General features: G+C 39.8%; 1 protein-coding gene across 4 annotated transcripts in view; it reads right to left on the bottom strand.

Annotated features, from left to right (window-relative positions):
- TASP1 (taspase 1) overlaps nucleotides 1-26782 on the bottom strand; it is a 186216-nt gene that overhangs the window by 70349 nt on the left and 89085 nt on the right. For 2 of the 4 annotated variants that reach the window (XM_067565290.1, XM_067565293.1), the window contains exon 11: nucleotides 4450-4560. The exons of 1 other annotated variant lie outside the window; for it this stretch is intronic. In XM_067565290.1, the coding sequence (XP_067421391.1) occupies nucleotides 4450-4560 (111 nt within the window). Of the gene's footprint in view, nucleotides 1-2301; nucleotides 2555-4449; nucleotides 4561-26782 lie in introns of those variants that run through there. One more of the 4 variants, XM_067565292.1, reaches the window with a different exon arrangement.

Here is a 26782-nt window from a genome sequence, read left to right as displayed (position 1 = left end):
TACTTAAATTTACGACCAAAGGCTCTCATGTTTCCCTTCTCAAGATTTTTGCGCACTATCTTCTGTTTCTGATTCCTCAGTATTTGTTCCATCAATATTACACTATTCTAACTTATTATTTTACTCATGTTTTCCTCCACAGCACCCTTTCTTTTCTCCTCCCAAACCCTTGCATGTAGCAGCAGAGTTATGAAGTCACAAAGGTTATCTATGCACTTACCACCTGGATCAACAGAGAACCATGGATGCTACTGTCCTCTCATTATTTTGTCCTATCTGGACAGCCTATTGACAATACATTCCTCAAGACTACTAAAAATTAAGTTTACCTTGCTGAAGTGCTTGTGCAGAAGAATCCATTCTGAAACACTCACAAGCACAGCTTTTTAAGAAAAGCCATAATGCAACAAACTGCATGACAAGTGAGGACGAGTAGGCAGGAGAAGACCCAAGCTCAGCAAAAGCACCCAACAATGTACTTAAGTCCAATCGACTTTAATAGAGCTCAAGTGCTTTGCTGAATCTGGCTTTCAAGGGTTACAGTGAGGACTCTAAACCAGGAAAGAAATATACTCTAAGGGATAGTCCTGTTTTCTCCATAATCCAGTTCCCATTCTTACTTCAGTTCCATTCTTCTCTCTCCAGCCTGTTTCTGTATCCTTGCTCTAAATGTGTGGTATTTTGACCTGTATACTACAGATACAATTGCCTGTCCTGAGCAGCCAGCACTGAAAACTACCAACAGGTGATAATATTAAGGGGGTTTGTGTTTACTATGGTTTTCAAGATCTTCACCAAACATTTCAGCTTTCTCTATTATTCTCTTCACTATTAGCTCCATAGGAGGAAGCAGATAAAAGACTAGGTAGTGTTCAATATAATAATGTCCTTTAACACTGTTTGTACTGGATTTACAAGATTTCATACTAAAGAACATTGAATTTATACACCACATTATCATGCTATCTGGAGTGGCTCACGACCATGAGTGCCTACCTCAGGGCAGACTGTCAAAAGCAGGGCAGACATCTCAAACTGGAGGTATGTTCTATAATTAGATTTCACCACACCAGTAACAAATATGAACTCCTGGATCACTGTATTGGTCTTATCATGGAGTCACAGCCTGTGCCCTTAGACACTCTAGTCTATCTTGCCACACAGGCAAGCTGGACTATGTGATAAACAGATTACACCAAAAATCACAAAATATTCAGACTGTACCCAGTCCCAAGAGACCAGTTACAAACATGTGGAGACTGAATTGCATAGTGGCGTCTGCAGCACCACATGCACTGCCCCCCCCCCCCCCCATGTGGATAAAGAGGCAGCCTAGGGAGGGTTGACTCAGCAGCACGAGCCGCATGTACCTGTCTCCTTATAAGGAAATGAAGTGACCCCACCCGTCTGGTGCATGGTCAGCAACTGCCCAGGATAATTGTAATCACCTGGTTGGCTGGTTCATACCTGCCCGGGAAATCAGGAGCACCTGGTTGGCTAAACTCTGAGCCATGACCTTAGAAGGTCATGCAGCAAATAGCAACCAATGGGGCTTAGCCTCTGCTGACCAGGGGAAACTATAAAAGTTCAAACCCAGGTAGCAGAAGGCAGAGAGGAATTGAATCTACCTGGCACCCCTGTATCTCTTGGTCGTGTTGGCTCGGCGGGCTGACACATCTTCACTAGCCCGCTTCACTGTGAACTGATCACTCACAGTGGCTCTCTCCCGTCTGCAGTATCTAAAGCAAACGGCAACTGAATTTGGCCAGCATAGTATACCTGTATATAATGTTTGTGAGTATGGATTAACTGTTTTCTGTTGTGTTTGTCTTGTAACTTCTTTGGGGAACTCCAAAACCGGGCACCCTAGTGTCACATGCTGGCAGCCACGCGTTGATCCAGGAGAGATCACAAAACGCTAAAGTCTTGGGTGGCACATTTTGTCCTTTCGTGCACGGAGTTCTCCTGCCCTTTGCTATCACTGTTTGCTGTGCAATTGCTTGCTGTGAAACTGTTTATTGTAGAAATAGAACTGTTTATTATAAGGATAGAATTGTTTATTATAAAATAAAGGGTTTATTGGTTAAGCAAACCCCTAGAATCATCACTGTCTCGCTTAACCCCCCGTATCCCAAACCGAACCTATCAGAGAGTTTTTCTCTCCGTTTCCACAAAATACAGGTCAGTCTCCATCCTAGATCTCACATCAAAAGACAATACTGCCAGCCAATTCTATAGGAAACTAACTAAAGGTTTATTAGCTAAGAAAAAGGAATGAGAGTTATTGAGAGGTTAAAGCAGGTAAAAATGTACGTACGGGTGAGTCACAGTCTACTAAATCTCTTCTACCATTTGAAAGTATAATCTGCTAGTTTCCCAAAAGTCTTTCAGGGCTATCCAAAATAATTCTGGGGATTTCCGTCTTCTCGTTTAGTTATTCTGCCCTCTTAGACTCCAAACACTCCAGAGATGAAGAATTTTTCCTTGTGTCCATACTTATAGCCTCTTCTCAGAGAAAAGAACTTGACAGGATGACTACCCACATGGGTTCTTCCTTCAATTGTGGAGAGAGAGGAATGCATTAAGAGATTTTGATCTCTGATCATGACATACAATGATCACTGGGCTTCAAATGCTCAACAATTAGCACTTTCCTGTTAAAAGTTCTTCATTTGCATTACACATGGCCTCTTTCTTGTTTGATGGATTATCTAAATTACATAAGATGTGTATATTCATGATCCATTTTGGTAAATTTCACGGTCATAAGATTTAAAAAATCTTAATTTCACAGTTTCAGATATTTAAATCTGAAATTTCACAGTGTTGAAACTGTAGGAGTCCTGACCCAAAATGGAATCATGGAGGGGTGGTCATAAAGCCATTGTAGGGGCGTCGTAATATTGCCATCTTTACTTTTGCGCTGCTGCTGGTGTTGGCTTTGCCTTCAGAGCTGGATGGCAATCACAGAACTGGACAGGACCTCGAGAGGTCATCTAGTCCAACTCCTGCACTTATGGCAGGACTAAGTATTATCTAAAATATGATGACTTTAGTAGGGCCCTAATTATAACAAAATATAGATAAGTGAAAACCGTGCATTTAACATCCCTTTAGTTTTCATGAAGTTTAAAAACCAAATCCATTCTTATACCTTTAACAATCATTTTGATCTATACCAATACACAAGTGAATTGGCCTGGCTTCCAGCTATGAGTTTGTCACCTGATGCCTAGGCCTCAGCCAGAGCTGGCAATTGGCTTACCAGCATCAGACATGTAATAGCCACTTATCATTTAAAAATAGAACAATCCACTACATAAGATCATAGTGTTATAATATCATGTGCTGCAAAGAGCCACAGGAGTCACATTGATGAGCTACTTGTGGCTCCTGAGCCTCAGTCTGAGTATCACTGTGCTAGAGACTCACACACCTATATACTCTGTGTGTGTGTGTCTATCTCTCTCTCTAGGTTTAACATGGGCTTTCTAGACTGAAATAAAAATAAGCAATTAGTTGCAGTTAAGAAGTTTTCCAATAAGGCACTGCCTATGACCACATCACCACGAAGGAAGGTACTTGCACACTTAAGAGGCACAATTGCTTAGGAACTTAAACACTACTTATACTTTCAAATGTTGGAAGATTAGACTTCAGTGCAGCCTGACATATTACATATGCCAAAAGTCTCACTGTAATCTATGATATCTCCTGGCCCCTAGGTTTACCTAGAATTCATTAGATGGTGAAAACCTGACATCCAAATTTTGGGTGACATTTGTTTTCTTACTTTATTTTGCTCAAGTTTCGAATTCATATTTTTCATCTGTATGTTCAACAAAATAGTTAAAAATATGTGACATAAAATGAATTAATAGGATCCACAGTTGTAATCTCTAGATTAAGGGGGAAGAAAAAAAAATCAGTGTTTGACTTTTCTATTTACTGTCTTCAGTGAAATCTTTATTTCTTTTTCAGAAAAAAATTTAATTATGCAATTCATAAACCAGAATCTAGCCACACAAAGGATTTTTAATAAAAAGATCAAATGGATCTTAATTTCCACAAGGTAAAAAAAAAAGAGCATAGGAAGAATCATTTTATAGCCTCTATAATTATTAAACCACTAATTCTTAACAAACTCATTCTATACTATAGTCAGTGATTCAGCCTACGAAATTTCTTTCTCTAAATCATCTGTTCCCTGGCTCTTAACATTCAATGACTTCCCAATCAAGTAACACATTTCTTTAGTGTAATTTATCATTCACTAAATACATTGCAACATACTATTTAATCTCTGTCTACCGCTTCAAGATCATCGAGTAGCTCTAAGAGGAACTGCAAATATATCTCTGATTATATTTTAATGGACAGTTTTGCTTTTCAAACAGAAATGAAAAAACATGCAGGATTAGGCAGTTTTCTGATGAATTGTATACTTACTAATAAACTTGTTTTGCATAGTCTCTAGTAGAGCCTGGTGGGCATCTTCTGTTTGCAAAGCACGTGAACATTCTCTGGCCAGTATGGTCCTTACAAGGTGCTCTCCACAACCTATACAAATACCACCACCAAGAATGATTAGAATGTAGTTACCACTCACAAGTACTGACAGTTCTTTTATAACCACAGAGCCAAGAGCTGTATTCGATATATTATTGCAGTATTCTGTTAAAGGGTCGGACATTGGTTCCCCTGAAAGTCCAATATATCAGCAATCTAACCTTACAGTAAAATTTACTTAAAGCTCCATGGTAAAGGCACATAGAGAAAAGAGGCAAGGATTAAAAACACAGCAAGAAATCAGGTGAGGGGAAGGGTTAAGAAGAAAAAGGAAAGGATAATTTTGTATGAATTATCATCTCCCTCCAGATTCTGCAACCTCAACTCACATGAGTTATCTATATGCAAGTAATCATATTGGCCACTCCAATGAATAATTATGTGATCTGTCCCTTAGATTAGAAGTTTGTAAAGGACAGATCTATCTAACTTATGTAGATGATCTTCTGGTCATTACATAAATGATATAATATTGTTAAATATCATAATCTGAGCTCATGTTTTAGATCCAAAAACATCCAAGTTTAATCCCATTTTTAACACACACTCCCCCTCTATAAGGTCTATAATGTTCCTTTAGCATTTACTGTTCTGTTCAAGTTGTATGCTGCATGTTTATTTCAACTATGTTTTCTTGGGCAGGAGACTGTGTTTGTGATACTTTTTGGACAAAATGTGTTATTATCCTCTTCCGTCTTCGATAGGCTGGCAGGTTTTATTCCATGAACCAGTGGGAGGATCGATCAGATAGCAGTGGTCTAAATGGGCCCCTGTTATATCTATCTAGGGAAGTTGAAGTGGGCTATCAACGGTGCACCAGTTAGCAAAAAAGAGAAAAAGGCCTCCCACAGAGATAGCAATCTACCCAACCAAACAGCTAAGAGATGACAAGGATTTTGGTCATTTCATTTAGGTCACTGGTTATTGACCCTGGTCGTTAGCATATCCCATTGTCAATCCTCTGATTCAGCTTCTGTTTGGTATGGAGGAATCACATGTATATTTCAAGAACAAAGATTGTTGCAATTAGGGTTTCTGTTATGAGGTATTTAATTTTTTCAGGCATGTTAAGGTCTAATTTTTAGTAATGAAAATCAGTTTTTAAAATCTGTATTATTTTCCTTGAATATTCAAATTTTTCTATCTAAACCACCACACTACAAGCAGACATGAGAGATTAGCCATTCTACTCCACAAAAATTTCTCAAATATGCAACAATTGTAGCACACCGTTTAAAAAAAAAAAAAAAAAAAAAAAAGCATTGAATGTGGTTTATTCAGGCCACAACTTCATTCACTTAAAATATCTGGGTACACCCCTTCCAATCCAATAACCATATCTCTTCCATAACTAGTACCTGCACTGGACATCTACCCTATTTTCTTAGTTACTAAGTTGTGACATTTTAACCTAAATTTCTCACTATTCCATGGGTCCTTGATCCTGACCCACTGTGGGGAAGACAAAAAAAATCCACCCTACCTTGACCAATCTGGCAGTGGCGAAAAAATCCTTCCCAGCCCCCTCAGGAAAAAGGTAACTAGTGTAATACCCACAGAAGATCATGAAGAAAAATCCAGTCTTACTCTGATTCCCTGGATGGGAGGGTGGGTGTTGCCAGCCTTATTACAGTAAGATCCTTTGGTCTCCAGGAAGGGCAGTCCCTTCTTACCCAGTCCAGTCACTTCTCATTCCTCTGTCCGGGTATATTTTCCCCTTCCTCACCTCTGCCACCAACTGCAGAGGGACCCTCCTTAGGGGCAAAAACCCCTTTTCTTCCAGTCATCAGGACAAAGGACCCACGGCATACAGTTCCAGTGAGGACACTCTTCATTGCCACAGCATGGTAACCTATTTCTATTCCTATGGTTTTTATTAAGTAATTAACAAAATCCCATTAACCTAAAAATCCAGGAGATCTACTGTACAGGTCTTTGGAAAAAAGAGTTTACTGTGTATTTCCTCATACTGCTGCTTATCTATTTACTTGATGTCACATGCAGAAAATATTATTTCTGCAGTAGATATTAACTCTGTGGTTGGCAATCTAGAAATTGTAATTTTTTAAACAGGTGTTTAGCATGTATAATTCAAGCATCTGGATGCTGCAAGTAAAGTACAGTTATTATTTTGTCATTAAAAATATGAGGGCATTGCTTCTTACTTTATATATGCAATAAAATGCAATTTTATCTGTTGTTTCATTTTGAAGGCAGCTCTAAAAGTTTTTCTTCTCTGCTGTCACAGCCCTGGCCTTTGCACCTCAAGTGCAAAACTAATGACAGCAATAAAAGTACACAATTTCTGTGGTTCTTCCCCACAAATTCCAAGGCCTCTAAAGCTTGACTGCTACAAAGCCCAAGTGTGATTCCAATGCAAAAGGCTTCTGCTCTGCTCCTTCAGTTTAGAACTCAGATTTTAGCAAGATATTCCTCGCTCACTGGTACAGAGAAATAAGTTTATCACCTCACAAGCTCAGATAAAATAATCTACATTAATGGTGTTATACAAATTGAGAAAACAGCTTCATTGAACTAAATGGGTGGATTAATAGTAAGGGCTACTAAAAGAGATAATTCAAACCACCAGTCAAATGAATTAATTGTTGATAGTGCTTCAGGATTTTTTTTTTTAATAAGGGCATGAACTTTCTTATTATTCTACAGTATTTAAAATATTATACTTACTACAAGTTACCATTGTTGCTTTGACTCTTCAAAAGGTAGCATAAACTAATGGATTGAGCACCAGGCTTAGAGCCAGAAACTCTTGAGTTTTATTCACAGCACTGCCATTAACTTGATCTGGTCACAGCTAAATCACTTAGAGTCTAATCCAAAACCAGCTGAAGTAAATGGAAAGACTCCCACTGACTTCACGGGTTCCTGACCGCTGAGCTTCAGTGTACCCCATCACCTCTGTTGGAGGGTAATTGGTACTTCATATTTTTTAAGCACGTAGAAAGATTAATCCCATGTATTTTCTCTATATTTGTATGGAGCTCATAACAGCCATTGAAACCGAAGGTGAATATGCCAGAAAAACAAATAGGTTACAACAGGGTTCTGAGGAGAAGAGAGATAACTAATGGACACACTCCCAAACTCAGCCTACAACCCAAGTTCTGCAATACTAAAGTGAGCTGCAACTTAAAGTATATTGTGCAGATTTTCATGTGATCAGTGAAAAAGTTAAATGCTCATATTTAATCGTTAGGCTTCAGCATTCCACACTCAGTGATTGTTTCGGGCCGACTACAGACTCTGGCAGACACCAGTGCACTGGTTTATATTTACTTCACATTTTTAGTGTGTGATTCTACCCCAAAAGAGACTGAAAATGGAGCGTTCTTACTCAACAGATCTGCTCCCAAGGAGTAAATCAGTACAATCCTATTTTTTGGACACAAGGCTGAATACAGAAATTAGCCCTGAAGATCCAGAGATAAGAATAGTGTCCAGTTCACTCTGCCTTGTACATTCAAAAGATTGTCTCTTTAAATTATTGCAGCCTAAGTGTTTTTAAATGTCAAAAGTTAAATATTCAAAACAGACAATACAAAACCAATTGTCTTCTGGTCTTTCCTCCATTACTGTTAATGTGGGGAGCACTGTGGAAGGAACAGTGGGAGGGGTAACTTGTGGCAAAACTGGGAAATAAGGCCTCCATTATAGAGCTCCAGTCCTGGCAGCTCAGAATTAAGTACACATGTAGTGCCAGCCTTCCAGCATGTTTCCTTTAAGTGAGCCATATAGCTCCTATTCTTGGCTTCTTGTTAAACCAAACAGACAAACTTCAGATATATTAAATGTAGATTTTTAAAGAACTCAACTCAATAGGCATTACCAGCAAAACATAGAAAAGAAAGTTTAGTATGGGAGAAATTCCACTGAGAAATATTTCAGGCAATTTGATAGAGGTGTTTCCAATAATCTAAATTCTCTTTAATTTGTTTAAAATAGTAATTTAACTTAAAGTAATTAGGTTGCTTGAATGTGGAGTCAGTCATACAAGTACATAGTTTGTCACCTGACCAGGAGGAGGGGGGGTGAGTAAATCCCCAGAGGGGAGAAGGAACATTATAAAAAAGAGACATTTGCCATGCTTTCTCTCTTCCACCTCCATCTACAACACCACCAAGTAACTGACGTGCTAACTAAAAGGCAGAGCCTGGCTGAAGGGAAACCAGCAGCCTGTGGTGAGAATCACCTAAATTTGTAAGGTTGCTGAAAGTGTTAAGCTCAGTTTAGAATATGTTTTGCTTTTGTTTTCTCTTGACCAAATTTGACTTGCTATCCTTTGACTTAAAATCATTTAAAATCCTTCTGTAGTTAATAAATGTGTTTGTTCTAAAGCAGTGCATTTGGTTTGAAGCGTGTCGGAGTCTTCACTGGGAATAACAATGCTGGTGCGTATCAATTTATTTGTTAAATTGCCAAATGTATATGATCTTACATTATTCAGTAGGCAGTATTGAACATTGTAAGAGGGTTACATCTGGGACTGGGGGCATTAGCTCGGGTCATTCCATTGTATAATCCGAAGAGTGACCAGCTGGAAGCACTCACTCATTTAGTTAGGAGCACTTGCTTGCTGGAGGCTGTGCGTAAACAGCCCAGGAGCGGGGGTTCTCACAGCAGAGCAGAATAAGGTGGGCATGTGATGACTCAGCCATTCACCAGTCCAGATTGCACTAGGGGAACTTCACACTGATATACTCTACTGCAAGCAGTTATTCGTGAGACCATTCTAACATTGCAGTGTTACTTCCCATACCAGAAAGCCCCTCCTCAAAATGGAATGAAGATACTCTCCCATATGTATGCAAGACATGTCTGTTATAGACCACCAGACCAGGAGGACGAGATAGAGGAGGCTTTCTTCAGTCAACTAGAGAAAGTTTCCAGTTCACAGGACCTGATTCTCATGGGGGACTTCAATCTCCCAGACATTTGCTGGAAGAGCAATACAGCAAAGCACAAACAATCCAGGAAGTTTTTGGAGAGTGTTGCAGACAACTTCCTGGTGCAAGTGCTGGAGCAACCAACTAGGGGCCATGCTTCTCTTGACCTGCTGCTCACAAACAGAGAAGATTTGGTAGGGGAAATAGAAGTGGGTGGCAACCTAGGCAGCAGTGACCATGAGATGGTGGAGTTCAGGATCCTGACAAAAGGAAGAAAGGAGAACAGCAGGATACGGACCATGAACTTCAGAAAAGCTGACTTTGACTCCTTCAGGGAGCTGATGGTCAGGATCCCCTGGGAGGCTAATATGAGGGGGAAAGGAATCCAAGAGAACTGGCTGTATTTTAAAGAAACCTTATTGAGGGCTCAGGAACAAACCATCCCGATGTGTAGAAAGAATAGCAAATATGGTAGGCGTCCATGTTGGCTTAACAAAGAAGTCTTTGGTGAACTTAAACACAAAAAATAAGCTTACAAGAAATGGAAGCTTGGTCAGACGACTAGGGAGGATTATAAAAATACTGCTCGAACATGCAGGAATGAAATCAGGAAGGCCAAAGCACAATTAGAATTGAAGCTAGCAAGGGACATGAAGGGGAACAAGAAGGGTTTCTACAGGTATTTTACCAACAAGAGGAAGATTAGGGAAAGTGTGGGCCCCTTACAGAATGGGGAGGCAACCTAGTGACAGAGGATGTGGAGAAAGCTGTGGTACTCAATGCCTTTTTTGCCTCTGTCTTCACAGACATGGTCAGCTCCCAGACTGCTGCACTGGGCGGTACAGTATGGGAAGGAGGTGAACATCCCGCAGTGCTGAAGGAACAAGTCCAAGACTATTTAGAAAGATTGGACATACACATGGGGTCAGATGCAATGCACCCGAGGGTGCTGAGGGAGTTGGCTGATGTGATTTCAGAGCCATTGGCTATTATCGTTGAAAGCTCGTAGCAATTGGGGGAGGTCCCTGATGACTGGAAAAAAGCAAATATAGTGCCCATCTTCAAGAAAGGGAGGAAAGAGGAGCCGGGGAACTACAGACCGGTCAGCCTTACCTCAATCCCTGGAAAAATCATGGAGCAGGTCCTCAATAAATCCATTTTAAAGGCACTTGGAAGAGAGGAAGGTGATCAGGAACAGTCAACATGGATTCACCAAGGCAAAGTCATGCCTCACCAACCTGATTGCTTTCTATGAAGAGGTGACTGGCTCTGTGGATGTAGGGAAGGTGGTGGATGTGATATACCTTGACTTTAGCAAAGCTTTTGATACGGTCTTTCACAGTATTCTTATCAGCAAGTTAAAAAAGTATGGGTTGGATGAATGGATTATAAAATGGATCGAGAACTGGCTAGAGCATAGGGCTCAACAAGTAGTGATCAATGGCTCCATGTCTAGCTGGCAGCCTGTCACAAGTGGCGTGCCCCAGGAGTCGGTCCTGGGGCCGGTTTTGTTCAACATCTTCATTAATTATCTGGAAGATGGGGTAGATTGCACCCTCAACAAGTTTGCAGGTGACACTAAGCTAGGGGGAGTGGTAGATACCCTTGAAGGTAGGGATAGGATACAGAAGGACCTAAACAAACTGGAGGATTGGGCCAAAAGAAATCTGATGAGGTTCAACAAGGACAAGTGCAGAGTCCTGCACTTAGGATGGAAGAATCCGATACACAGCTACAGACTGGAGACCGATGAGCTAGGCAGCAGTTCTGCAGAAAAGGACCTGGGGGTAACAGTGGATAAAAAGCTGGATATGAGCCAGCAGTGTGCCCTGGTTGTCAAGAAGGCTAATAGCATATTGGGCTGCATTAGTAGGAGCATTGCCAGCAGATTGCGGGAAGTGACTATTCCCCTCTATTCGGCATTAGTGAGGCCTCATTTGGAGTATTGTGTCCAGTTTTGGGCCCCCCACTACAAAAAGGATGTGGACAAGTTGGAGAGAGTCCAACGGAGGGCAACAAAAATGATTAGGGGGCTGGAGCACAAGACATATGAGGAGAGGCTGAGGGAACTAGGCTTGTTTAGCCTGCAGAAGAGAAGAATGAGGGGTGATTTGATAGCAGCCTTTAAGTACCTGAAAGGGGGTTCCAGGGAGGATGGAGCTAGGCTGTTCTCAGTGGTGCCAGATGACAGAACCAGGAGCAACAGTCTCAAGTTGCAGGGGGTGAGGTCTAGGTTGGACATTAGGAAAAAGTTTTTCACTAGGAGGGTGGTGAAGCACTGGAATGGGTTACCTAGGGAGGTGGTGGAATCTCCATCTTTAGAGGCTTTTAAGCTGCAGCTTGACAAAACCCTCGCTGGGTTTATTTAACTGAGGTTAGTTCTGCTTTGAGCAGGGGGTTGGACTAGATGACCTCCTGAGGTCCCTTCCAACTCTATGATTCTATGAATTCTAAGACATAGTACATTATAAAAGACATGGAAAATCCATGGGGGTGCTACAGAATGCATTTTGTCCACAGTTTGAGCACCCATATTAGTAACAGAAGAAAAATGGGAAAAATAAGATTTTGAACAGTTTCTCCAATATCATGCTCTTAAACTTGAAGGGTCCCTAAAATTTCTGTTAAAACATGAGTAATCATTTCGGATTCTTCACTGAAATTTCTTCCCCCACAACGTCCTTTGTTAGCCTTCATAGAGGTTTGGTTTTTTCATTCTCTAAACAAACAGTGGCTCTTATCTTATCTTATTCTTATCTGGTGATTAATGCAATCAGTCCTGAATAAGGACAACTGAGCCCTCCATTGTCCACAACAATTTGTTTATGTGTGACTAGTAGTTTAAATAATGATTTGAAATCAAATTAGGGAATTTTACTAATGAACATTTTATCATTGCAAGAGATAGTGCTTTTACAACAAACAATAAAAAAACCAAAAAACATATGCTGCAGTAAAAGGAGAGTGATGGAATAGTAACTTTATTCCTTTTCTTAGGCAAAATAGTCTGCATCCTCTTAAAAGCACATTTTACTTTATATGTTGCACAAAAGTACAAAACTGAGATTTAGTAAAGTAATTAGAAAAATCACCATGACAAGCCCATGTGTCTCCAACTTTTTGAGTGCAAGCAGATGTTTACTAGTTGAAGATTTTGATGCAACTCCTAAACGGGCCTCAAAATGCGATTAAACATCTTTAAACAAGATGTATAAGATCATTTTTCCCCTTGAGAATGACTTTCTTCAAGAGCTCCGACACATCAAGTTTGTTACAAAAGTCTGAGAGAGATAGAAAACTGAAAGTGGGTTATAGGACATCTATAGTCCATGGACATTCCCAGAAAACCTGAAGTTAGAGAGACAGAACATCAACTAAAAGGAAAACTAACTTTCAATACTACCACCATACCACACATCCCCAGGGATTAAGAGTGATTTTTTTTTAAAGCATTCATGTCAACCTATTAATAAAGCAGTAAACTTACAGAGTGTTGCTAGTAGTGCATTTGGAAATCTTTCAACACATCACATGCTAGCAGTCTGTAGGGACAGATAAGTAATGAGAAGAATATTTTCCCAATTTTAAAAGGAAACATTTGTTACTTCAGTTTTCAATACAGTAACATCTATTTTTCAACAGGAGAATTTATTATACAATACATCACCTACTCTTTGACAGGGCAAAGGGTTTGGGGAAGAATTTACTATATTACTTTGGGGATGGATTACTTAGAATTTTGAGGTCTATAGAAAGCAACAAAATGGGAAATAAGTATTAGATCATGTATTATTGCAGGCTTTTCACTGTCTTCTCTACCCAAACCTGGAAACTATTATAAATTATAGTATATTATGTTATTATAGTATAGTCTGTATATAGTTCTCTACCCAAACCTGGAAACTATTATAAATTATATAATATTATATTGTATTATAGTCTGTATAAACAGATTAATACAGGAGCTAGAGATTAAATAAGTGATGTAGTAAAAAATCTTCTAACCTTTTCTAGAACTTAGGGTACAAATATTTTGGGTTCAAATTTGCTTCACTCACCTGTAACCTAGCCATTAATATCAGACCACTTCTGTGGAAGTTTATATTTTTGCAATGATTCAAACATACTTCAGCAGGTTTCCAAAATAAATGAGTAATCCTAAAATTCGATAGATTATCGGTTTCTGATATAGAGGTAAGTTTTGTTCATGTGCTCCACTATTTCACATTGCAATATTTTTAAGTTTATGTATTATCACAGAGTAATATAACTATCTCTGACACATGGAAGCGTCAAGAAATTGAAGTTTACTACATCATCTTAATGGGGAAAGATAGTAAAAACAGTGACAAGTGAGTTTGCACTAGGATCGCTTTAAACCAAGCTAATGGGGATATCAACCATGGATTACTCAAATTTGCAATTTAGCAAGCATGCAAAAAGTGTGCAACTGAAAAGTTGCCAATGTAGTTTGTCAGAGCAGAACTTTGCTAACTCTGCAAGCAGAAATGGGGAGGCCCAATGGAGTGTAGTTTGTGGAGCAGAGCATACTGTGGAGTGGGAGGACAGGGAAGTACAAACATTACTACCCAATTATATGTATTTCTGCTCTGTTTCAGGCTATTACTAAGTGCCAAGGGTGAGGCAAAAGTGCACCATGTCCTCCCACTGGTATTCCAGAAGCCTGACATTACCCACACTGATCTCAGGACAACACAGCATCAAAATCTAACTCGTCCTTATGATTTTCTGTGTTTTTTTAGTTTACAGTCAAACCTAGTTAAGAATTAAATCATGGACTATAGTACATAACACAGCACAGCCCTCACATCTCTTTAGGGGGTGGGGGAATCCTACTATAGTGGAAAGCCCTCAGTAACATTAGAGCTGCTGAATTTTGCAAAGTCAGAACAGCTCATAGTATAATCCATTTATTTTCCAAACATTACTAAACCTGTGTAGCATTAATCTGTTTTCATATGCTAACTGAATTCCTCCCTCACCCACAAACGTCTTTGTATTTCCTAAGTCACAGCTGCAACCACAGCAAACATGGATAGCACAAGACTTGTCACTTCCCTGAGAGAAAATTACTGTTAGTAGAGTTAGCAATGTCTCTGCAAGGACAACAGTTCATGAGATGGACCTTCCACTGAGACTGATCAATAAAAGTCAGAGGAAAGACTCAGACTAGCCATTTTGATACAAGTTTAGAACACTTACAGCCCAGTATTTTTAAGTTAGAAATTTGCTAATGATAAGAAGTGTTTAGTTTCTCTCTACATTCATTCACTTACCTGACAGGAGAGATCCTTTCCTTCAAACACATCTAGTCTCCAGACTAAAGTCTCATGATCTAGCCAACATACACTTATTTTTTGCTGCTTTCTTAGCTCTCCTGACTGCAATCTTAAATTTCCTGACTTGAAGAACTGAGACACTCTATGATAGATATCTATGGTTAGGACCACTCTAGGTGAGGTTCCCCATGGTTAGAGTCCTCGAAGACTCACCACAGCTATCCAGTTGTAAGGACTAACAGAGATGTTGCTTAGAGCATGCCCCTCTTACTCACATATGACAATACTGGGCAGTAATCTAGCCCTCTCTGCCTCTCCCTATTGTTAACTGTTATAATTTTTATCAAGAGTCTTGCAATAGTTTTATCTTAAAACTCTAGCTCCTGTACTCCAATGATTAGGAGAGAATCTCTGCTTTCCTTTTAAAAAAAATAAATTTCTAGTCCTTGCAGTTGTGGAGAAAAGCTTGAAAATGTGACCCCTACAGGCTTCCACAGATACTGAGCAGGAATTACGCTCAATGACAAATAAGTGAACAAGGCAGGAGTTCACTTGGCAGGAAAACGGTTAGAAGAAATTAAGCTCCCAGTGTTGGTTCTGGACACTTTGTGATCAGTGTGGATACCAGTGAGACACGGTATGCCCGATTTGCAGATCAATAAGGTTTAATATGCAAGGTTTTCTATAAATATACTAGTTAGATACAAAGCCTAAAATTAACTACAATATGTCAAACTCACTAAGCCTGGAGAGCTAAGCAGTCACTCAGAAGGCTGTATACAGGAACAGCTTTCTTCAGGGACCCCGCCAGGGATAAGTGGATCCTCTTGTCCAACCGGCAGCACCTCCCATGGAGTCAGGTGTTGATGGAGTGCTCCCCTTTGTCTAAGTGGTAACTACTTATACCCTTCCATAAACAACTTTCACCTAATTATCTCTCTCTCATTATCATATATGCTAATTACCTACATTGGGTTTCCACCCTTAACTACATTCCATTCTCACCATAATAATTGGGGTCGTCAAAACAAAATCTGGTGATAGGAGGGGCGGAGTAAAAATATGCCCCTTGGCAATAAAACAATGTACCCCAGACGTTCAAGGATAACTTGTTGTTCCCATCACTGTTATCTATGTGCAGCTGCAAGCATACAGTATCTGTATTTTGTCTTATGTGCTGTGCTATGCAGAAACTGAGACATCTATACTATTATTCAGTCTCTGCCAACTGAAAGATGTCATGCTACAGGGGTCAGAATAGCCAAGCAAGCAATTGAATGCTATGCTAAGCCTGTAGGACAGAGGTCAAGCAACTCAAATTGTATGGGGCCTCCGACACCAGAGCATTCACTAGTCCACAGTATCTTTGTTTTGTTGTAAAAAATCTAAACAAACAAGACTGATAGGTTTGAGGAGAATTATTGCCTTTTAAAGTTTGCGCAATCCCAATTAATAAAGCTGTCATACTCAAATCAGTGAACTTTCTAACCCTCTTCTGAAAAGCCTGTTATGCTTGAAGATCATTTGGAAAGTATTAAAGGTGATTCTGTGAGACAGTAATTACCTTGGACTATACCATGGCATGATTTTATTTTCCCCTGAAAGTTAATAGCTAGCTATACAAAGTGGGATAGGAGTTCTGACTTTTTTCAATATTTACAAGTCCTGAGAAAGCTAAATACCTTTCTCCCATTTTTGGAGAACAGTGAAATTCTCTCTAGATTCTTAAATAGCCCCCATCCAGATATCATTGCAAGCCTATGACCTCATTTAGTTGTTTTTCTTGTCATTTATGTATCAAGATATAAAGTACAAATAATTTATTTAACCCCTTTAGAGATTTAATTAAGAAAGCCTGACTCATTTCTCTAGGCTTTGGTATATAACTGCTGTTATATTTAGTCTTGGAATGCTTGGAAGTATTTTTCTTCATTGTTAGTGACTGCAGATGGCAATGTTTACTGTTAAGTTGAAAGTCCATGGGCCTTTTTTATTAAAGATTCCAGTGTGGCAACATTCTACTGCTGTAAATTCCTGTGGATGGACTGACAGGGCTTCTGTCTCAGGAGGTGATGTATTCATTCTAATTGTAAGACATGAGACTTTTACAGTAAAAATAAGATTTATAATCTGCCTTTTTTGTTTGCATGACATCCATGACCCTATCTTGTTGAATACACATAGTATACTGTATAGCTTGATTTTCACATCTAAAATGTTGCATGCACTGTGACCATTAATGCAGACTTCCCTTTCCCTATCTTCTATAGATACTTCTGTTAGAATAGTCTCTGCTAGACAGGCTTAACACAGATCATGTATGGAGCACAATGGCTCCACTTTAGGTGTTGTCGCATCCTGTGCCCTTAATCGAAGATCTTCTTAGCAGCATTTGCCCAGGACTCGCGTGAGCAGCTCCCATCTCGAAGCACCATTGGCGTGTCTTTTAGCACATGCGCAACCCGACCCCATCAGTTCTCTCTCTACCATAGAGTCCACAGTCAGAAATTTGAAGTAAAGGAGAGGAGGGTGGGTAGTGGAGTACCCACAGGGACACACATCTCGAATAACATTAGTTACTGAACTTGGTGAATAATCTTTTCTTCTTCGAGTGATGTTCCTGTGGGTGCTCCACATTAGGTGACTATAGAGCAGTGTCCTGTATTGGAGGAGGGACTTTGGTGTTAATTGTTTTGTACGTATGACAGTACAGTTAGGCCTAGTGAGGCATCCTTGGCAGATGCTTGATCAACATCATAATGTTTTACAAAAGTATGTGCTGACGCCCATGTTGCGGCTTTGCATATGTCCATTATAGAAACATTGTTCAGGAATGCTATGGAAGTGGATATTGCTCTCGTGGAATAAGCTCTGGTTCCTGAGGGAGCTTATAAACCTTTTTGTTCATAACATATGTGAATACAGTTTGATATCCATTTGGATAATCTTTGGCAGGAGATTGTTTTGCCTCTCATGTGTTCTGCTACTGATACGAAAAGTTTATCTGATTTTCTAAACGTTTTTGTTCTTTCTAGGTAAAAGGCTTTGGCCCATCTGATGTCCAGAGCGTGGAGTGCTGCTTCCTGTGGACTGGTATGCAATTTTGAATAAAAGATAGGTAAATGGATAGGTGGATTAATATGGAAGTCCGACATTACCTTTGGTAAGAACTTAGGGTGTAGTCTAAGGGTGATTTTGTGAAAAATTGTGTAAGGAGGATAGGTCATGAATGCACAAATCTCTCCTACCCACCAGGCTTTGTAATGGCTACTAGAAATGATACTTTCATAGACATATGGAGGAGTGAACATGTTGCTAAAGGCTGGAACAGTACTCTAGTAATGGCTCTGAGTACTAAATTCAGATCCCAAAATGGTGTGGGGGCATGTATGATTGGAAATATTCTCTGTAAACCTGCTAAGAATCTTCTTACCATTGGGTGAGTAAATATCGTTGTATCATTTATTTTGTCGTGGAAGGCAGTGATAGCTGATAGGCTTATCAATTAGTTCCTTAAAGGATTTCACCTGATTTCTTTAGTTCCAATATGTATTCAAGAATCATCGGGATAGAAGAAGATGTTGCCTCAATTTGTCTGTCTTTGTACCAAGATTCGAATCTGTGCCACTTCTGCAGTTAAGTCTTTCTTGTTGCTGGTTTTCTGCTGTTTAGTAATATTTGCCTAACCTATTCTGAACATTCTAACTCGTCTGGGCAGAACCATTTATGAACCATGCTGTGAGATGGAGTTTTTGTATTTCTGAGTGATAAATTTGACCGGCATCCTGATAAAGAAGACCGTGTCCCATGGGAAGCGTAATGGGTTTGCTCATTGACATATTCATGAGATCAGAGAAACATGTTTGTCTCGGCCAGGCTGTATAATTAGATACCCTCATTTGTAAAGTGGAGGATGAGTAGACGTTCCTCCCTAATAAATCAAGTCTTTTCCAACCTTTGTTGTGTGGTGTAACTTTATAATTTGTCTGTTTTCCTCTTCGGTTGGCAGCATCCATAACTAGTGAGTTTGGAAGTGGATGGGTAAATAGGAATTCCATCCTGTTGGCTGGAATATAATATTTCCTATCACTCCTCTTGTTGGTAGGAGGAATGGTCACTGCTGTCAGCCATATGTTATTGGCGGGCTCCATTAAAGCCTCGTCCATCAGGAGTGCGATTTTTGATGATGTTGCTGTATGCAATTTTTTCAGCACTTGTGATGTGATTCTGTCACTTCCTCTAGAGGGATCTCTAAATATTGAGCTACCCTCTTAAAGAGTTCATTAAACTGTGTAGGGTCACCTACAACAGTAGATGCCGAGGGGTATCACAGCTTCATCTGGTGAAGATGATGATTCAATTTTGGGAGGAGATGTATACTGCTCCACAGTGGAGTCCTCTGAGTTTCCTTCCCTACTTCAACCAATATATTCGAACTTGATGGTCTCACCAGTTTCATCCTGCTAATATGGGAACTGCTAGGCCTGTCAGATGCCCTAAAGTGGCAGGACCACACATCCCAGTTATGCCACTGCATGTGGTATGGCATAGGAGGAGCAAACCATGGTGGGCCATAATATGGATATGGTTTGTGTCCTCTGTGATGACCATATTCAACTGGTTCTAGTAAAGGTGTGGTGGGGGAGGAGTACTCAGATGAAAATTGAGCTCTCTTTGCATCACTATCATCAGCACTGAGGGAGCGTACTGGTGAAAATGCCTCATCATGTGCAAAATGTACTGGAGACTCCGCGGTCCCTTCTGATCGTGGTGATGAAGTCTGTATGGGCTGCATATGATGTTGTTTGTACCTTCTTTTGTCTGACAGTGCCAAAGTCAATGCCATGCTTCCTGTCGGCTTCGTATTGGTAGTCGGTGCCAAGTCTGGTGCCATATCAGAAGTCGGTGCATCACTAGCAATCTGTGCCACTGTCAGCACCTTATCAGTTATTGGTGCCGTGGTCAACATTTTTTCTATTGCCGGTGCCAGTATAGGTCTCAGTGCCAGCATAGGTGCCATGGTTTCTCTCAGCACTGTACTTTTCTTCGGCGCCTCTACATCTAGCAGTGCCGTAACTGCTGCTGACCATTGGTCAGGCTGTTTCTGCACCATATTTTTATGTGATGCCATGTTGGAGAAGGACAGTTTTTATAAGTTGCTTGACCCCCTCCAGACGTTTCAGGTTCTTAGGTGGCACTGACCATGTTGTACCTGAGGATTCTTTTGCCGCTTGGGTACTATGTTTAGGGGACAGCCTCTTAGGCAAACACTTTCTCTTTGTCGCTGTACTAGGAGTAGGAGTAGAAGTAGGAGATGAGGCTCTTTTCTTTGGTGTGCATTCTGAGTCAGGCTTGTCCAGTCCTGGATCAGATGAGGGCTCAGGAATCTTTCCATTAAAATTAGCTTCAACCTCAGATCTCTGTCCCTCCTAGTCCTTGCCTTGAGTTTTTTATGGTGTGTACACTTTTGTGGAATATGGGCTTCACCCAGGCACCGTACAAAGAGTGTCCATCTGACACTGGCATAACCTCTCTACAAGAGGTACATCTCTTAAAACAAGGGGAGCTGGGCAAGTCTTATGCCTATGAGCTCTGCTATTCGGATAAATATATATATATATATATATATATATATATATATATATTTTTTTTTTTTTTTTTTTTTAAACAGGTAAGTAACTAACTGACTAAAAGAGACTTAACTCTGACTAAACTAACTAATAACTAAACTAACTCTAAACTAAACTAACTCTAAACTAACTCTAAAACTGCTAAATACGAGTAAAGTTTAACTGCTGGTAATGCTCTGTCTCAGACTGTGGATGTTTGAGAAGGAATTGAGGGGGTCAGGTTGTGCACGCGCTAGAAGACGTGCCATTAGCGCCGCAAGACGGGAGCTGCGCACGTGCGACCCAGGTGAATACTGCTAAAGAAGATCTCCGATAAAGGGCGTAGGATGTGATGACACCTAAAGTGGAGCACCCACAGGGACATCACTCAAAGAAGAACATGTGATTATATTTCTAAAATTCTTTACAATTGGCCAGAATCTTCAATGATTTTATGCATGCAGTTCCACTGGATTTCATTAAAGTTTCACACATAAATGAGGGTGAAATTGCCATTCTGAATCCATTCTTCTTCCTCAGCAAAAAGAGTTTTTCCTATCATTCCTGAAATGCAATATACACATGTTCAAGTGTTCCAGACACAGGACCTCTATCAGCAAGGGGAAAATGTTGCCTTTTTTTTTTTTCTCGAAGTACACAATGAGAAAAAGTTAACACAACTCTTAAACCTCTGTGGGGAGAGCAGTGAAAGTGGCAATCACAACATATAATTTCAGAGAACGGCAGTTACAGATAAGTAATTTCCTCTTCTCTAAGAATACAGTTGTGACCATTCCCAAATCCTGGAGAAACAGCTATTTTCAGCAGGATTTGGGCATCTCATCTTTCCCGAATCCTTTGAAAATACCAGCCTACATCTCTAAGATAAAAGTGTAGCGAAACAATTTATATGCCAGGTTAAAATCCCTTGAACCATATTTTTATTTCTTCTGCCAGTTTGTGTTTAACATATAAGATCAGAGCTCTCTCAGAACCAATCAGAGGAAACAAACACCACTGTGAGCAAGTTGGTAGGAGCTGAAAAAAGCACAGATAGTTCTAACTCGGTGGTTCTTTAACTATTAGACCTAATCTTGAATCTATAGACAAAAATCTAAGCAAAGGTGAGATCTTAAAGTATGTGCACACTTGCCTCTTTTTGGCTCAAGTGGCTATCCAAAATTCCTGGTCCTGAAATTATTTTGATGATGGATTCAGTTATCTTTGATGGAATCCTGTTATTTTCAGAGAAATTATAAAATCCTGTTTCCCTGAATACAGCAGGAAGTAAACATGAGATAGTTTCTCCTCTTGCAGCTTTCAGCCAGCATTTGGCCCAAAAGCATTATCTCTCAGCTTTTTGCAGGGCCACGCTCCCACTAAATGTTCATACTGTATATGGAGCTTCCTTCTCTCCGCCCCTCTTCCACGCAGACACAAACCTCCAAACAATAACCAGCAAAAGCTCTCTCCCCACACAGTTCTAATTCTTGAAAGATTTGAAGGAGGATAATGAAGTAACTTTGCGGATGTTTATAGGGAGCGCCTCCAAGTGTGAAGTGTGGCATGGGAGAAAGCACAAAAGTGCTTATCTGAAAATTTAACTAGTGGACAATGGAAGCTGGCACCATGAGCCAAACAAAGATGGGAGTCCATATCTCAATAGTGTGTGTGAGATGATAGAGTGGGAACAGGTATGAATGACCCTGAAAGTGAAAACAAGCAACTTACAAAACTATAAAAATGTAGGTAGAGCTTTAAGGGACTTGAGAGTTTTAGTTCATCCCCTCCATGATGAGGCAGACACCAGGCTAACTCTAACAGGTGTTTGTCTAACCTGTTCTTAAAAACCTCCAATGATGGGGATTCCATGACCTCCCTTGGAAACCTATTTCAATATTTAACTATCCTTATAGGAAGAAAGTTTCTCCGAATAGCTAATTTAAATCCTCCTTGCTGCAGATTAAATTACTTCTTGTCCTATCTTCAGTGGACATAGAGAACAACTGATCACCATCCTCTTTATAACAGCCCTTGTCATATTTGAAAACTTATCAGGTCCCCCCTCAGTTTGGACTCTATCCAGTATGTCCACATCTTTCTTTAAATGTGGCACCCAAAACTAGACACAATATACCAGCTAAGGAAACACCTGTGCTGAGTAGACCAGGACAATTACCTCCCGTGTCTTACATAGAACATTTCAGTTAATATGCTCCAGATTGGTAGTCTCTGTAATTTTTCTTTTGACAACTGCATCATACTATTGGCTCATAATCAATTTGTGATCCACTATAACCCCAGATCCTTTTCTACAGCACTACAGGCTAGCCAGTTATTCCCCATTTTGTATTTGATTTTTCCTTCCAAAGCATAGTACTTTGCACTTGTCTTTATTGAATTTCATTTTGTTGATTTTAGACCAATTGTCCAATTTGTCAAGGTGATCTTGAATGCCAACCCTGGTCTCTAAGAGTATGTCTAGAGAGCAAAAAAAGTCCCACAGCTGGCCCAACTCAGGCTTGCAGGATTGAGGGTGTGGGGCTGTTTCATTGCTGTGTAGACTTCTGGGCTCAGGCTGGAGCCCGGACTCTGGGACCGGGGATCAGCTGACATGGGCCAGACATGGATTTTTCTTTGCTTTATAAACATACGCAATTGGGCTTGCAAGCCACTCCTCCACCCCTTCCAGATTGGTGTCATTTGAAAATTTTATACACATACACTCCATTTCATTTTCCAAATCATTAATGAAACATTGACTAGTACCAGACCCAGGACAGTCCTATTTGGAACTCCAAGAGATAGCTTCTTCCATTTTGACAGCAAACCATTGATAACTACTTTGAGTATGATCTTTCAAACAGTTATGCACGCACTTTATAATAAGTTCATCTAGACCACATTTCCCTAGTTTGCTTATGAGAATGTCATGTGGGACTATGTCAGAAGTCCTCATCAAAATCAAGACATATACTATCTACTGCTCCCCCGCCCCACACCAGTATCCACTAGGCCAGTAGACAGTCAAAGGAAATTAGGTAGGTTTGACATAATTTGTTCTTGACAAATCCATAATGGTTATTACTTACCACTCTATTTTCCTCTAGGTGCTTACAAATTGTTTGTTTGACACAGTAAAGGAGGAGCCAGTGAAGGAAATCAAAGACAAGAGTGACATGGTCAGAGTAATGGGCTAGGAAAGTGATCTCTGCAGCAGCATTCTGAATGGCTGGGTTGGGCAAGATTGCATTTGTCAAGGTGGTGTGCAGAGAAAAGGATGTTGCAGTAACTGAGACATTAAATGACGAAAGCCTGGATGAGAGTTAACTATGTGGATGGATAGGAAAGACTATCTTAGAGATGTTATACAGAAAGAATCTGAACCATTTAGAATACTTATCTCAGAGAATGGCCCTTAAAATCAACCATTAGCTGTAGGTCTGCTAAGCTACAACAAAAAGATGCAACCAGAATTAATTACATGTCTGTCTTGGAGAAACAGAAACATGTCTGTCTTGGAGGTTTAAAATAAACCTTTGCGCCAGGTTTTTGGGGTTTTTTAAAGTTTCTTAAGATAAAATACGGGGGATTTTTTATATAAAGCTTATGAAAAAGAGTTTCCATCAGACCAAACATGCAGATATAGTGTTGGCAGGATAATTAATGTGCAACACTATAACTACCTTAGGAAAGTATTTAAAAGGAATCTGTAGCATCACTTAATCTCTGGAAATTTTAGTATAAAAAGGCTGATCAGTCACTAGAGCTTAAGCTCAATCATTCCAAGGTTGAAAGTGTAGTGTAGTGTCTTTCATATTAGAAACCTTTATCAGCTTGCCATGGTTACTGGACTACCCCCATTTAGGTCTGCCTGTATTCCACTCCCCTCGCCCCCCAGGTGTATGGCCCCCTATTCTGGCCTGTTTCTGGATGGAATCTCATGAGCCTTCTCTACTGAGACCAAGATCCAGGTACATTGTGCCAACCACTTATCATCCTGCAGATTCAGCTGGATTACAAGCATGTGCATTTCCTCCCTTCAGGAATCTGTGATACTGACTAACAGGCTTCTTAAAACAAAGTATTTTTATTTAGTAATCTGAACAAAGCATGAGAGGAAAAAAACCACTTTAAAACAACAAACAGCCTACCTGCATATTTAGTGTCATCTAATCTAAAACTTCACTACAAGCAAAGTGATATAGGTTTTCCTCCTAAGTTACAGGTATGGAACAGGACAAAACCAATTGACATCCTCCTAGCAAGCCTATATCCTCCTTTACCTAAAGGTCTCCATCTTTACTCTGTCTGCACCACCCTTTCCAAACCTGCAGGCATATCTACACTACAGGTGCTACAACTATGCTGCTGTTGCATCACAGTATAGACACTTCCTACCTTGACGGAAGGGATTTTTCTGTTGATGTAGTTTATCCACCTCAATAAGCAGTGGTAGTTTTGTTGACAGAAGACTCCTACCCACATTTACCCCATAGTCTAGGTCAGCTTAACTACATAGCTAGGTCCATCTAAATTTTAAGTGTAGACCTGGGTTTTGATGCTCCCTAAGGAAAGCAGGCTACAGCCAATAAAGCCACTCACTCTGGCATTGTCTCTTGATCATCCCTTAAGCACAAGTTGTTAGGCAGCTATTGGAAAGGGCCTCCTCCTTCTTACCCTAGGTGGGACAAATCCTAAGGGCTAAATATCCACTCCCATTTATTTTGAGCACCATGACAGTGTGGCTCTACATCCAGAATTAATCACCAAGAGCACCCACATGTTTTTCACATAGTTATATTTCTTGGAATATTAAAGTTGCTAACGGGTGGGGAGGAACATGTGTATTAAGCCTTCATGCACTAACAAAATACAAGTGATCCCAAAATTTTCAAAAGGATAATTATTGTGAAGAAGATTAAATATTTTCTCACATACACATTAAGAATTTTAGTACTTTTGTACATGCTAAATTATGTTAGCTATGCATTGAGAACAGAACTAGAAAAAGTTTACTTTTTTGGATAAATGAGCCACACAGCCACTAACACAATAAGGCCATGAGCTGCATTCCTGTATCTATGCAGGATATCTATGTATTACATTGCTATAAGCCACTGACTATTAACTACTTGCCTGTTGTAACTGTTACACCTACACTCTTGAGAAACCTTGTTAAAGATTAATTCCCTGTTCCTATTAACTTGCAGCAACAAATGGAGCCAATGTACTTTAGTAGCATAATCTTAGAGTTTCTGCTATGCACAGTTGTTACAGAGAGTAGTGACTGACTGACAAGTTATTATACCATGTACAACATTCACAGAAACCAATAACCAGCTTTCAAAATTCAGTCACCATCTTTGACTTGCAGTTATTAAACCTGATATGACTTTAAAGTGCATCAAATTTGAAGTTACCAGTTTCCTACGACACACATTTGATCTGCTTCACAAAACAGTAACTTACTATAGCTCACTGATCAGTTTATATAAACCATTTACTTATGAACATTGCTCCAAATTTGAGCTTCATGTTGAAAACTAGGGACTACACTACTGTCTTTTCTATGCAAAAACAACTTTACTAGTAGAATTCTAATGCTTGAAATAACCACAACAAGAGTACAAAAAACCCAGCAGAGCTTACGACAAGCAACCCATATTATGAGAGCTCTATCTCACAATAATCTTCTATCAACGGAACCAAGATGGCAAAGCAAAGGAAGGCCGTCTGTAACACAAGGGCCTCTGAACAGCGTGTCAGAAAGAAATTGTTTTTCTACTTCTTTTGATGGGTTATGCTTTCAAGTCAGGAAATTAGAAACAGGTGTGCCAGAGGGCACACACACATCCATGCACCACACTGAAAAACACGCGTTTTCAATTTTCAGACATGAAAGAGACTCCTGTTGAATGGAAGGAGAAATGAAAATCCAGCTGTTTCTGCAAGCCATATGCAGAGGGCTTAGAGAGCTTTGACAAGTTGCCTGACTTGGTCTAGCTATTCTAAGGCACTGTACCTCAGTACAAAAGCGTAAGAATTTGTTTTAAAGGAAGACTTCAAAATAGAAAATTATACTATTGTGTGTACATACACACTCGTGTGCAGTCCACCCCTCTACTAATGGATGATTATTCTTTTCTCAGAAGTTGTTTACAGACAGATATTTTATTTTATTATCTCTTTCATGTACCAAAGCCTAGAACCCTTTCTTGTTAGTCACTTAATTTCATTCTTACTTTTAAAAGTTTGAATAGTAATGGCTAGAAAACAAGTTAGTAACATCTCAGCCCATCAACTAACAAAATCTACCATCTTCACTTTATTTCCAAAAGTGGCAACTAGTTATGTACAATGGACATGGACAGTACTTGGCCTTTATGTTTAAAAGCTC

The sequence above is a fragment of the Emydura macquarii genome, unplaced genomic scaffold (assembly GCF_026122565.2).
Source record: "Emydura macquarii macquarii isolate MOO-44397 ecotype Brisbane River unplaced genomic scaffold, CSIRO-AGI_Emac_v2 contig_2676, whole genome shotgun sequence".
In the NCBI taxonomy this organism is placed as follows: Eukaryota; Metazoa; Chordata; order Testudines; family Chelidae; genus Emydura; species Emydura macquarii.
Note: the sequence above shows the minus strand (reverse complement) of the source record. Positions and strands in the feature narration are given on the sequence as shown.